The sequence below is a fragment of the Manduca sexta genome, chromosome 23 (assembly GCF_014839805.1).
Source record: "Manduca sexta isolate Smith_Timp_Sample1 chromosome 23, JHU_Msex_v1.0, whole genome shotgun sequence".
NCBI lineage: Eukaryota > Metazoa > Arthropoda > Insecta > Lepidoptera > Sphingidae > Manduca > Manduca sexta.
This window is the reverse complement of record NC_051137.1, coordinates 6,334,052-6,347,539: the sequence shown is the minus strand read 5'-3', so window position 1 is coordinate 6,347,539 and position 13,488 is coordinate 6,334,052. Positions and strand designations below refer to the sequence as shown.

At 39.0% G+C, this 13,488-nt stretch overlaps 1 protein-coding gene across 3 annotated transcripts; it reads left to right on the top strand.

Moving 5' to 3' along the window:
- The first annotated feature begins 570 nt into the window (after positions 1 to 570).
- Positions 571 to 12,673, top strand: LOC115451291. Of its 3 annotated transcripts, none has more exons than XM_037441809.1 (13): positions 571 to 760; positions 1,210 to 1,253; positions 1,339 to 1,534; positions 1,866 to 1,924; positions 2,801 to 2,987; positions 3,555 to 3,727; positions 3,833 to 4,142; positions 4,256 to 4,461; positions 4,556 to 7,523; positions 7,944 to 8,256; positions 8,344 to 8,472; positions 8,701 to 8,892; positions 9,075 to 12,673. In XM_037441809.1, the coding sequence occupies exons 3-13, from the start codon at positions 1,340 to 1,342 to the stop codon at positions 9,227 to 9,229; spliced, it is 4,887 nt and encodes a 1,628-aa protein (XP_037297706.1). In that variant the 5' UTR covers positions 571 to 760; positions 1,210 to 1,253; position 1,339; the 3' UTR covers positions 9,230 to 12,673. The 3 variants fall into 3 exon arrangements, with proteins under 3 accessions (XP_037297706.1, XP_037297707.1, XP_037297708.1); XM_037441810.1 differs by lacking the exon at positions 571 to 760 and adding an exon at positions 780 to 971; XM_037441811.1 differs by lacking the exon at positions 571 to 760 and adding an exon at positions 781 to 967.
- Positions 12,674 to 13,488: the final 815 nt, after the last annotated feature.

The following is a 13,488-nucleotide window of genomic DNA, read 5'->3' as shown; positions in this document are numbered from 1 at the left end:
TCGTGGGCCCGGTTACGCCTCAATGTGTTGATGCAACTAAGAGGTAGGTACCTATTCATACTATGCTGTGTCGTATGCTCCTCGGCCCAAAGAGAATATAATCACTACATTTTACCTCGGCCCGCGATAAATATGTTTTCTCATGCATTGGCATGCGTTCGTGTTTTTTTTAATTGTTTTGAATGACAAGACGACCTTTTCGTTCGCCTGATTATAAGCGATACGACCGCCAATAAACAACAGAAACACCATCCAATACCTTGAATTACAAAATATTGTTTACTAATTATAGCACTATTAGATACACAATATGACAAATAAAATGAAGAAAAAGATCTAAATTTTTTTTTTAAGAAATCATTCGTTTGTCCTTGCATATTCATGCCCGTAACTCGCGCTCCGCCAAATATGGAACGAATTGTCTAAGGCCTTTTGCTCGGGATGGGGAACAATGAACTGAACTTTTCTACAGTCACCTGTAAAAATAACTAATAGTTTTCAGTTATTAACGCTGAGAATGTCAGTTTCATGTCTGTTCATTTTATTTTTTAAATAGAGTGATATTTTATCTGTGTACATTTCTTAAATTTTGACAGTTCGCAGCTGGCGCATATTGACTTGGATTGTTTTCTGTATATTTTGTGATCGTAAAAGCATAATTTTCATAAAAAAACATAGAATAAACTATCCGTGTGTAATATAATTAATGAATAACATCTTTTAACTTCAGTTAATAGTGTATATTTCCAATATGAAAAAGGTAGTCTTTGTTTTTTATACTTTTTTTGCGTGTACATTAGATGTTTTGTGTACAAGATTTAGTCCGATTCATTGAAAAATAGTGATAGTTGTGTTGTTAACCTATGATTTATACAGTATTCACTATATTACATACTGAATTATCAAGTGAAATCCGTAATACGACATTTTCAATATGGCTCGCAAGCGCCCCGGTCATTTAAAGTAGGTAGGTAGGTATATGTACAATGTTTAATCTACCCTGTACACATGACATTATATGCTCCTACAGTCACATAATATTAAAAAAACTCGAGATGTTTTCCACCAGATTACATAAGTCTAATAGGTGAAAAACAAATGGTCAAAAAACAATAACATTATCGTTTATTTTAACTAATGAATGAAGGACTAAGAAATTTAATGTTATTTTACATGAAGATCACTAAAATAAGCAATTATGAATTACAGATCACATATATGGTTTCAAATCCAATTGCTACATAGTTAACAAGGTATGAATGGCATGTAATTAAAATGGCAATGTATTAAGTAATTTCTGAATAGAACTTGAAATAATTTAGTTGAACCTACTTATAGGATGGATCCATCAATTGACAATGAGTGGCTTGGCATCAAGCAGGATCAAGTAGATGAAACGCCAGTGGTGGGCAACATTGCACGCAGTTGGCAATGGCGAGAAAGGGGCATAAACCCTCCTAACTATCCCCCAAACAAACTGGTCCTGGAAAATTTAGCTGAGGATATACTTGTGCAAAAACCACTCAAAATACGAGTAAGACAACTTTGAATTTTGCAAAGTCATGCTACAAACTCATAGTCCATTCTACTACCTGTGTGATGATAGCATTTAAATCATATTTGTGTTATTCGTATAGAAAATAATATCTTTATGAAATGATTAAACAATAAAATCTTGTGTATACTAGCTTTTGCTCGTGGCTTTGCTTGTGTGGATTTCAGTTTGTGACAAATATTAATAAAATACTGTTAGTGTTTATGCTTATTCTGTACCAAAATGGTTCATCCATAAAAATGTAACATGCAGTCATTTACTTTTGGACTTATAAATTAGTATAGATATTAAAGTGCTAATATTTTTTTAGAGTTGTGATTTACCTGGCTACCCAAGATCTACATTTTTGATGGTCTTCAGTCCAGATGGGTAAGTTCTGTACATTTATTTCTATATTTATAGTATGTAAATTTTTTATTTGATGGATCCATTTGGCAGCAAAAGTCAGATTTGTACTTTTTCGATATACCAAGTATGCATATAGCCTCTGATAAGTTAATTAAGTGTATAATCTATCTGTGTTCTAAATTTGATTCAAATCCATTCAGTGATTGGTGTTTGTACTTGTATAAAACATACAACAATTTTAAATAACTCACATATCTATAAACTTTAAAATTAAATCAAACAAAAGTAGTCATTTTAGTCAGAAAGAATATGTATAGAATTTTATTATTTTGAAAGATTTTCAGAATGAAGTTTGTGATTTCAAAATTCTGAGAATATGGGATATTATTTTGAAATTATATGTTTCATAACTGAGAGCACATATTGTGTGTTGTTTTAAATATTAAAGCTTCATAGTTGGCTAGTGGCTACACAGGGCTACTGAATCCCAGTGGAAGGACCCTCGACCATTCATTATGGAAAACAGAATATTTTAGTTTATGGTACATACATTTTGATTAACATGAACATGATTACACATCTTTGTTGATTCTGTTGAATTATAAACCACATAATTCAGTTAAAAAATATATATTTATTAGGTTACTTATTTGGATGAAGAGGTAATTATATGAAGTAATGTGTACAATATGAGTGAACAGAGATGATATGTCCCTACTACACACAATTTTTTGCTTCATACAAGACTTGCATTTTGATAGTCGCATTTGTAGAATGATGTACAAAATGAATTATAGGGAACAGCATAATTTTATAGAATTATTTTACTTTTCACTTAAATACAGTAAATAAATATGACTATATGTATCTGTATTTATTTATATGTATGTACTGCAGGACTAAAGTTGCTTCAACACATGGAAATCACAATGTGTATGTTTCTGAGCTGGCTAGTGGCAAGCATGTGAGGATCCTTAAGGGACACCCTAGGACACCATGGTGTATTGCATTCCATCCGTCGCACACACAACTGATTGGCTCTGGCTGCCTTGGTGGCCAAGTAAGGGTGTGGGATATTGCTAGTGTAAGTTATTTACATAGAACTCGGTAGTATTTACATATAATATAAAGCACATCCAAATTATTGATTGAGGAAGTCATCAATGCCCTTTTTATTAAATATTATATAAAAATAAAAACATTAACTTCGGTGATAGAGGTTTCTTGTCTTAACCCTTAAGGCGATACCTCAAGGTCCATTTTCATACATTTTGTTTCACCTTTAATCTGGGTAACTAAACAAGTATTGGCAAGTAAAGAATTTAAATTCACGTCTAGTTAGTGATTAGTTCTCGCAGTTGAAGAAAAACGTAAAAATAATTAATAATCATGGATATTTCGGCCTTTAAAATTTCGTCATATTAAATTTTAAAGGCCGAAATATCCATGATTATTAATTATTTTTACGTTTTTTACTTGCCAATACTTGTTTAATTACCCAGATTAAAGGTGAAACAAAATGTATGAAAATGGACCTTGAGGTATCGCCTAAGTATTGTATATGCATGGAAGCAACTAGTAGCACGGATATTATGTTAAGACAAGATGTTATATTGAGTTGCTATATTATACCGACTTGTTCCGATCGCAGGGTGGCAGTGAAGTATGGAATGTGCGCAATGAAACGGTGATAGCATCTATAGCATTCCATCCTCGGGAACAGCTGTTGGTGATCGCCACTTACAATGAATTATATTTTTGGGATTGGAGCCAACCAGCCCCATTCACAAAAGTATCTACCAACAACGTGAATGAAAAAGTTAGGTTGGTATGGGAAGGAAATACAATATGAAAAATCAACATGTAGATTATGATTACTCGAGATTTTATTAGTTATACTTTATATTCTTGTCAGTTTACAAATTTCAGGTATGTGGCGTTCGATGCGTTGGGCTATAAGCTGATCACAGGTATATCTCTACGTGGCCCCGTAGGCTCCGTAGTCGCGAACAACACATTGTTAGCACAATCGGTATTCAGTAACAGTCCCATCACCAACAGGAGAGAGGATGGTGACAGTCCTGGTTCAAACCAATCGGGGGACAACTCGGGTTCAGCCCAAGATATGATTGTGAACTCATATCAAAATTTAGTACAACGCTATGACAGCTTGGTCAGAAATTATCAAAGGCTGTTTATGGTGCGAAATCGGCTTAATAATCCACCAGTACCTACTACGGTAATCTTGCAATTTTATTACAAGTATTTTGTTATTGAAATAGTTATATTTCCTTTTGTTGGAACTACTTGCGGCTCCTGTACATTCACATAATTACTATTTTGTATATTTAGATGGACCGTGGTACAGATCCAATGGAGACGGATTTATCTTCTGATACTTCAAGTTGGACCAGAATTGGCTCAAGTAGGCAACGCCAAAGCGCTGCAGACGGCGAAGGCAGTCAGGGAGCTTCCACCAGCGAAAACAACGGCGAAAGTGAAACCGGCACCCGCATCCTTAATCTTGACGTGCTGTCGTTGGAAACGGACAGGTCAAGGTAACATATATATATTCACTTTGTTCGTTATTTGTACGTAAAGTATCCATTTACAATTTGAACTATAAATTTCGTATTTTCATATCGGCTACAGAAATCAAGATTCTTCAACAACGGAACGTACTTCCTTCGGTTCCCGATCTTCAGCATTTCAACCGCTCAATGAATACGGAAGATCTTTCGGTTTGGGCGAACAGAACGATGGCCCGACAAGGTTGTTGCCGAATCCGTTTTCTTCATCCAACAGTACACCTAGAGCCAGTCGCATATCGCTTGCCGGCCCCGCGCATCGGTCGGGGGCCGATAATGCAAATTCATCGCGCACCAGTATTTTCACTTCTGCAAGGTCGGGATCGATATCGAGACGCGTATTTGTGTTTCGCAGACGCAATTTTTCACCCACACGAAGAGATCTCGATTCCTCACGCGGAGAGTCATCGACGTCCACCGAGAGCGCGACACAACCCTCGCCGCCACGCCGAACCATGCATCATTACTTTCCAGAAGGCGAGCTACGTAATCCAACCGAGAGAAGAAGACCAACGATGGCTAACTCTTCTACGCAGATGAGCCCCACGACAGCACCTTTAGACGCTCAAACTCTCAACGAAAGTCTAGACCTTATTCGCGATATTTTGAGAGATTCCGGCACAAGACTTTTAAATTTGATCACCGACATGTCGCTGTCCATGCTGGCGGGCACCGAGGGCGGGCGGCGCGGCGACGGCTCGCGCCCGCACTCCGACGACGGCGCGCGCTCGCACCGCGGCCGCTCCGACACGCGCTCCTCGCGACCTCGCGCCAGACTCCTCAGCTCCAGCTGGCGCCGGGAGTTCCTCTCCAGTTCCGACTCGGATAGCGACGATAGTTTAGAAGTTAATATATTACGGACAAGAAATTCGACATTCCGGGAACATAATTCACACTCAGCCGATGGGCCCTCGACATCCGAACAAGCTAATGCCCGCGCTTTCTCCACTGATAGAATGGTATTCGAGTTATCGGGTGATTCACAACGCGAGGGTTCGTCCCGTGATTCTAATGGAGTAAATGTTTCGCTATCAAGTGATAGATTCCGAGTCCGGACCCAAAGTGGGTCTGATGGAGAACAAGCGGGCGCCGCACCAGTTGACGAAGCAGGGCCCTCACAACGACGAGTGCCGTCCACTTTTGATTTAAGTCGCCCTTCTACTAGTCGTGATTCCTTTTGGCCAAGAGGAGGTGGCTCGATACCTCCTGATGAAGCATACAGAAAAGTAAGGAGCGGGATCAGTGCTTTGCACAAGCACACCGTACAGCTGGTCAATCTATCCCAACGCAGGAGCCGTATCACTACCCGTGAACTGCGTATAATGTGGGAGAATTTACGTAGACGTATACTTACATTGCACCGAGAAACGGGCCGGCCGGACGTTCCTGGTTACTATACAAGGTCCCTCTTAGAGAGGTGCATGATGTTGGCTGAAATGTCAGACCCATCACCCAGGAATACTAATCGGAGTACGAGGTCCCTACAGCGCGACACAGATGGAAGCAGGGAAGAAGAAAGGAATCCGGATGCTCCTTCTACATCTGGCAACAATAATGCACCAGAGGCTAGCGAAAGACGAAATGATTCACCTGCGAATAGCCCAAGAAATAGCAGAGAGAGACGGTCGGAAGCACATAGTCGATCGTCGCCAGATGCCCCAAGATCCTCTTCAGCGCGTCGAAGGGTTCAATCCACCAGCAGGTGGCGACACGACGATGAAGTCCGGCGACGCTCTCGTAATCCTGCTACTAATCGTTTAGGACAAAGGTATTCTTATAGGTCCCGCCGAGATTTTTCACGCGCTATAGAAATTAATGCGACGAGGCATGAGATACGTATGCGAGCTATGCAGGTGTTATCGGTGATGTTTAATATGATGATGATGTGCCTGGAGGAACGAGGCCTCAGTCAACTCATTATAATCATGTTGCGTACGCTTAAGAAAGCGATGGCACTCACCTGTTACATGCTAATGGCAAATAGAAACCCCGGGCGAACCGGACTTAACACAGCTTCGACATCACAACCCCTGGAATCAATGGATGTGGTGCGCATACAGAACGTAGACGATGCTGGACCAGTAAATGTCGATGGGCCCGACGAGTCAATGCTTTCTACCAACACGCGGAACGAAGAAGCCAAAGAAGACAAAAAACAGAAAGAAAATAAACCCACAGATGCCGAAAAGCGTTCTTTATCTCAAGGCGCTAGCACAAGCGGAAATGCTTGTGAAGTGCTAGATTTGTCAGCATCCTCTTCGAGCTTTCCTTCACAGAGATGGAGCGATAGACTTGCCGTGCAAATTGCTGCGGCGAATAGAAATAACTCCGCTACTGCCAGAAACAGAAGGGAATTATACATAGAGAGCAAACGCTTAAAAGCTTTGCACAGAACAAATCCTTCCGCGCATCCACTCATTAAAAAACGAGTAATGCCTCCAATATCCACTTATAGAATACCGCATCTGCGGAATATGCCGAACCGGACTAACCGAACACGCTTTATGGTGGCTAGGCGCGAAGCCCAGAACAATGAGCCTGTCGCGGGCCCATCAAATGCCCCTCCTACGACTAGGAATACAAATCGAGATCCGACAAGAGCACAAAGCATGCGCGAGATTAATGAAAGAGTAAATTTCATAAGAATTGCAAGCCAAGCCCTCAGAAATGCTCCTAGAAATAGATTTAGACGCCTCCAGACTATTCGCTTGTATACACCATCTTCAGTGCGCGAAATGTTCGCGTTACAACCAAACAGCACAGACAATCTACAAGAAAATGGATCACCTTTACAGAATAACCCAGAAACGGGAACCCGACGGCCATTTACAGTGTATCGACCTCATATCTTGACGCCCCGAAGCGACAGCGCGAACAGGCCCGAGGCGCAGCCCCAAGTGGCCGGTTTTCTAAACAATCTGACGGGCACCGCCGTGCCCGCCGAAATGCCCAGCGGCATGGACATGTCAGGCATCACCGTGCAACGCATTCCAAGGATACACGACTACCTGCAGCCCATTATACTAGCGCAGGTTTGTAATCTCTTTTTAGAACAAGCATCTCTAGTAGATAAAGCGTTGATAAGCCGTGGAATAGCCTATTAATTACGCAAGTGACAAATACTTGAGGTAAATTGTACAATTCTAGGAATTCTTTGCCTACGTAAAGTATATAATCCTTTCCCAGAACGAGAGTATTTACAAGTTATAACTTAATAAAGATGCCGATCCTTTAACTTATAATACAAATAAACTTAATATTATGTTAATGTTACGTGAGTGAACTTTTTGGTGATGAAAGCGGAGTGTTTGGTGTGATGATAATATTATAAAGACTTGAAATTCTTGATTCATACCTATCTGTTGGATATATTAAGGATTTCAAAGATATTTTTGTTTGCAATACATCGTTAAATTTGAGTCAATCTCAATATTTATTATTTCATTATACAGAACGCTATGATAGTTGAAGACGAAGGCACTGGTAATAATAACCCTGGAGGCGGTGGAGGGGATAGTGGAGGCGGCGGCGGTGGTAGTGGCGGAGGAGGCGGAGGTGGCGGCGGCGGAGGGGGCGGCGGGCCTCCCGGCGGGCCCCCTGGCGGGCTCGGCAGCTCGCTCAGCGGCCTCATGGGCGGCGGGCGGCGGCTCAGCGGCATGGCGGGGCTGCTCGACGCCGGCATCATCTCCGAGGCACTGCCCGCGCCCTCGCACCGCGTGCAGGCCTGGGACTTCACCACCGGCGACGCGCCAGATATCGCTGACAGTTGGTTTCCATTCTAAATTATTCGCTCTTGATGTCGTGATCAATCGAGATGGATGACAAATTGTACGTTTATTTATTCCGTTTTAGCTACAAAAAATGTAGTCGTGCAGAGGTGCAGAATTCACAATGATGCGAGTATCGACATATCGCGGGATGGGCGCCTGCTAGTCGCGCTTTTACCGGTGCCTCGGCTCAGGAACACCAACCACTGGCTAGGTAAGATATAGTGCTATTATATTTATAACGGTCACTAGCGTTGTTTTCGATGGGGTTTTTCCTATGGAACTGAAATTTGGAAATGACAAATAAAAAGAGTATAATTTTAGAAATGGGCAGTACTAATTACCGCGATAGAATCCGAAAATTAGTTTAATTTCAATGTCTAACATTCGCGTAAACATAAGAAATCATTAGTACTATAGTGTGTCGTGTGGTGGTGCGCAGGCGTGTACTCGCTGGAGTGGTCGCGGCTGGGCCAGTGCCTGCACACGGCGGTGATGGAGCAGGCGGCGGTGTCGGTGGCGCTGTCGCCGACGGCGCGGCACCTGGCGGTGGGGCTCGGCTCGCGCCGCTTCACCTCGGCGCCGCACTCGCGCAACAACGTCTTCGCGCTGCTCTACCGCCTCGACCCGCTCGGTACCTCTCCACCATACACTACACCATACACACCTTAGCTAACAATTACAACAACCTAATAAGGTCGCTACTCGCTAGGTTTTGTATAAATATTATAATAACGACTAGTGATTAAAGTAAACCGACAGAAATTTTATAGTGAAGTAATGTAGTGAATGAATGTAAGAAATGTATATTTACAGAGAGTTCGAGCCGAACCGGTCTGTCTCCGGTGAAGGAGCTGGAGCAGAACTGGGAGCACGGCTTCACGAGCCTGAACTGCCTGCGCTGGGCGCCGCAGCCGGGCCAGGGACTCGTCTACGCCAATAACACCGGACAACTCATCATTATGAGTTAATCTGCGCAAGTCCACCATTCTTACTGCCATCTCAACATCTGCCGTTGTGACGCAGCAGGGCGACGCAGATGTAGCGGTTCGTGGATACCACTTGAAAAAATAATCTTAATAGTAACATTCTATAAATGTTTCAATGTTGACGAGTTATGTACTGATCGCGAGTAAAAACTTTTGAAGTGTTTGCCTGATCTCCTGCTAGTTTCGGAACTGATCTAGTTCATATGTCGATCTTTGTAAATTAATATTGTAATTATACGATTGATCTCCTCTAATTTATTTTATTGGAAATAGAGATAATAATACGCGATGTGAGTGTTCGCGATTAGTCGTACATGCAGTTCGTAGCTGTGATCGCTTGCTTCGTACGTACAAATCTCTACTTTTAATTTAATGGACAGAAAATTTCATTTTGAAGAAGAGAGATTGTTCAATATTTTTTGTGAAATTCGTTATATTTCAATTCATATCTGCTTTAACGCCTTGTATATAAATTATTATTTATTTCTGAAACTAGCGATCAATGGAAGAATGAAATATGAAAATCCGCATATTTTTCTGTACATATCTAGCAATTCCGACGACCTATTGCATGAAAATGTTTCATGAACAATAAATCTTATATATTAAATAATGATACACTTTACAGTAAAAACAAAATAATTAATCTTAGCTTATATAATATATAAATCATTAGATATCACACATTATTATAGTCAAATTCTGACACAACTTTAATATAGGCCGATTAACTAAAGCTTGCACGTCACACTACTCACATGAATACAACTTTATACAGTACGTTAAACGAAATATAATTGAAGGTACAGATACATGGACGCAAACAAAACATGGTGATATCCTGAGTTTGTTGTTGCGTGAGCATTGCGTTGTGACGTCGACGAAGGTTAGTTAATAGTGGCGCTAACAACGCGCGCAACATGCGAATATGTCGTTACCGCCCGCTTTAGATAATCGACCTATAAATCTTATGCTCGAAAGTATTTTGTAGGAGCAAGTGTAAAATGTTTTACGGTACTATAAGCATTATTGTCGTTGCATTTAGATTTTCGTGCATTCTTGTTGTTCTGCTTGTGTGTGAGCTAGCCAACTTATAAGTGTCTGTAATAAATTAATTTTATTTGTGTTACATTTTTGGTAGCATTGTACAATTTTATATTATTCTTTGTGATCTATGGCTATAGGAACATCGAGCCATACAATTCCATTGTTTTAGGAATCATATTTATTTGCTTTAAGTTAATATCTGATTATGGTAGGTATTTTACATAGTATATTGTGAAATTATTTCAAGCTTTATAGACTGATTCATTCGACCAGGGTATGATCATGATGAAGTAAGGATATGATAATATTCTGATCATGCAAGTGTACATCATTTGGAGCAGAGAGTTGCTGTAATAGCTACAGTATTTGCTGACGACAGTTTCAAGTTACTTACTGGAAAAAAATCTAAACCCTCACTTATCTCTGACATTGCGGAATTAGAAACGGTGAATTTGTACGCTAAGTTTCATCCAATCCTTTCCCTTCTAACAATTCCACCAACAAAGCGGCGCGCTGAGCGTATTTTTAGAACATACCTATTCGAAATTTAAAGTATATTTTTACAATATGATATTTTTACTTTGGTTGTTTACATTTTTTTATCATTTAGATATTGTTTTATCACTTCCCTAATGAAAACTCCATTGCAATTTTTGATTTCGTGCTTCTCCTAAAATACGCATAATTTTTATTTGCAACCATCACTATAATCTTGAACAATTTAATAAACATTTTGATAGATAAAAATTGTCAAAAGACCAAAGTTTTATTTTTTTAATAACATTCATAATTCTTTCCATATTCCCACCTATAATTGTGCGCCGTAAAATGCAAGGTACGAATGCTCATGGTCTTTCAATCGGAGGAGGGCCCTAATACACATTGATATATTTTATATTAATGGAGTTCTGAAATATGGAAAAATAACGTGAATGAATGTCATAAAATTATAAGCAAATATTACTTAGTTATATCTTACTAAAACTTTACTACGTTCACGATCAAAAAGTAAAGAAGCATCTTGGAACAACAAATAAATTAGTCTTACACATTCAAGAACTCTTAAAAGCACCTGTACTCAACCTTTTTACGAACCACAAAGACGTCGTCGTTATGGTGCCTCGGGCCTTACGTAAAATAATTGACCGAACACATAATAAAAATTTTATATCTAAATAAAAATTTTCTCAATAAATTTTATGTGATTTCATTGTTATGGGGCTAGTAAACGGTTCAAGTGATCTTGGGTAGTTTCTGTAATTTTAGCTAAATTTTTGAAGTCAGATGGTCAACTTGCAGTAGCTCGGCAGGCCGCAGGTTAACTAGCCGCACAAAAGCATGCAATAAACCAATGCAAACCATATAATTTAATAAAATGTGACGTGAATGTGATGTGATCGTTTTGACTTTTTTCAGTAAGTAACAATTTTGTTGGTTTATTTCTTGATTCTCAGGTACACTACTTCATTCAACTTTTTTTTAAGATGTCTATATATTATTTCGCCGTTGATTTATTTTACAGTTTTAAAATGTACATAGGTAATCTAGTGGAATACATTAATTGAGTTTCTTTGAACTACAATATTAATATTGCTGACATTTTTAACCCACGCTTGCAATGTATTTTATCATGTGATTGTATACAGATTTTTCTAGTTTATTATATTCTCGCAACTGGGGTCTATGCCTCGAGCACTTTTGGAACATACAAAGGTAAACGTAATGTTACCTTCGTCGACATTTGCGAGTATTTATTTCTTCTCAATAATTTTACGACAGCTATTATATAAATAATAATGGCTATTATATAATTATTTCCTATCATATATTTATGATGAATATTATATTTAGTATGGGCTACAAAATGCTAGTTTGTATATTGCACAGTCCTTTTTATGTCTTAAACACGGTATATTTGTAGGCAGTAACATTTTAATTCAATTTAATAGTAATAGTATTTTTATTCACTCACATAATAAGTATGTTGTTAAGATACTTTTATTCCATAATAAAATTTTACCTGCGCTTTGACTACACGCTGTATTAGTATAAATTCAACAACCTAATTACATTAGCTTTCATAGAATTTTTCGTTGTCTAGTATGTGCAGTGTGCAATAATTATTATAATATTGTCACTTTTTAATATGAATGTTTCAACGGCCTGACATCTTTTTTTGTAGATTCCTGATGTTCCCATTTTTAATTATTAGGTAGATACTTTATTCTTACAATATTATTGTAAAAATGTATTGTCTTTCAATTGATTTGTGAAAAATGTGGAAAACCGACTTCCTACTTCCACCTGCGTAAATTACCTTATCGCCAGTTTATAGTGTACAAAAGGTTACATTGTGTCTAATAAAATATTACAAAATAATTGTTTGTGCTTTATTTCTAAAATGTTTTCGATAATGTATAGAGAAGTTTACTTTATCCAAAGGTATTTGCAGAAGTTTTTAATTTCACTTCACTAAATTGTGTGATTAAAATTACAATTTAACAACAAACTTAACTTTTATGGTTTTGTAGATTCGAGTTCTATACTCACACTATACATTGCGTATAACAGAAATAAAGGGATAATGCGGCTCAAAAAAGCCGCGATAGCCTAGTTGGTTGTGGAACGTACTGCCGAGACGAATGTCCGCAGGTTCAAATCCCAAGGGCACACACCTCTGACTTTTCTAAAATTATGTGTGTATTTATTCTTTGTGAATTATCGCTTGCTTTAACGGTGAAGGAAAACATCGTGAGGAAACACGCATATCTGAGAAATTCTCTACTAGGAATTTTCGAGGGTGTGTGAAGTCTACCAACCCGCACTAGGCCAGCGTGGTGGACTAAGGCCTATTCCCTCTCAGTAGTAGAGGAGGCCCGTGCCCAATAGTGAGACAGTACATTATACAGGGCTGATATTATTATTATTTATATTATATAATGCGGCTCATAGATAGATAAGTCTGCGTTACAGAGCTACAGAAAAGAAAGGGAAAAGACCGCACAGTAGCTTCGTCTCATTCTAATTATGTATAGCAACTATATTTATGAGGATATTGCTCAATCCATTCTCGATAGGCGCTCGTGACCGGTAACTATGACGATGATGTAACTATGACCGGTATAAGAGCACATGCAAATTTACTGTAAGGCCACACTTTTTATAGAAAGAGGAATCAATTAGTCTGTCAGGCA

What these genes read in the sequence shown, in the direction of transcription:
- LOC115451291 (XM_037441809.1), top strand. Translation starts at nt 1,340, where the DNA reads ATGGATCCATCAATTGACAATGAGTGGCTTGGCATCAAGCAGGATCAA. An exon ending in ATGGTCTTCAGTCCAGATGG is followed by an intron (nt 1,925 to 2,800) that starts GTAAGTTCTGTA and finishes TATGTACTGCAG; the next exon opens with GACTAAAGTTGCTTCAACAC. An exon ending in AGCCCATTATACTAGCGCAG is followed by an intron (nt 7,524 to 7,943) that starts GTTTGTAATCTC and finishes TTCATTATACAG; the next exon opens with AACGCTATGATAGTTGAAGA.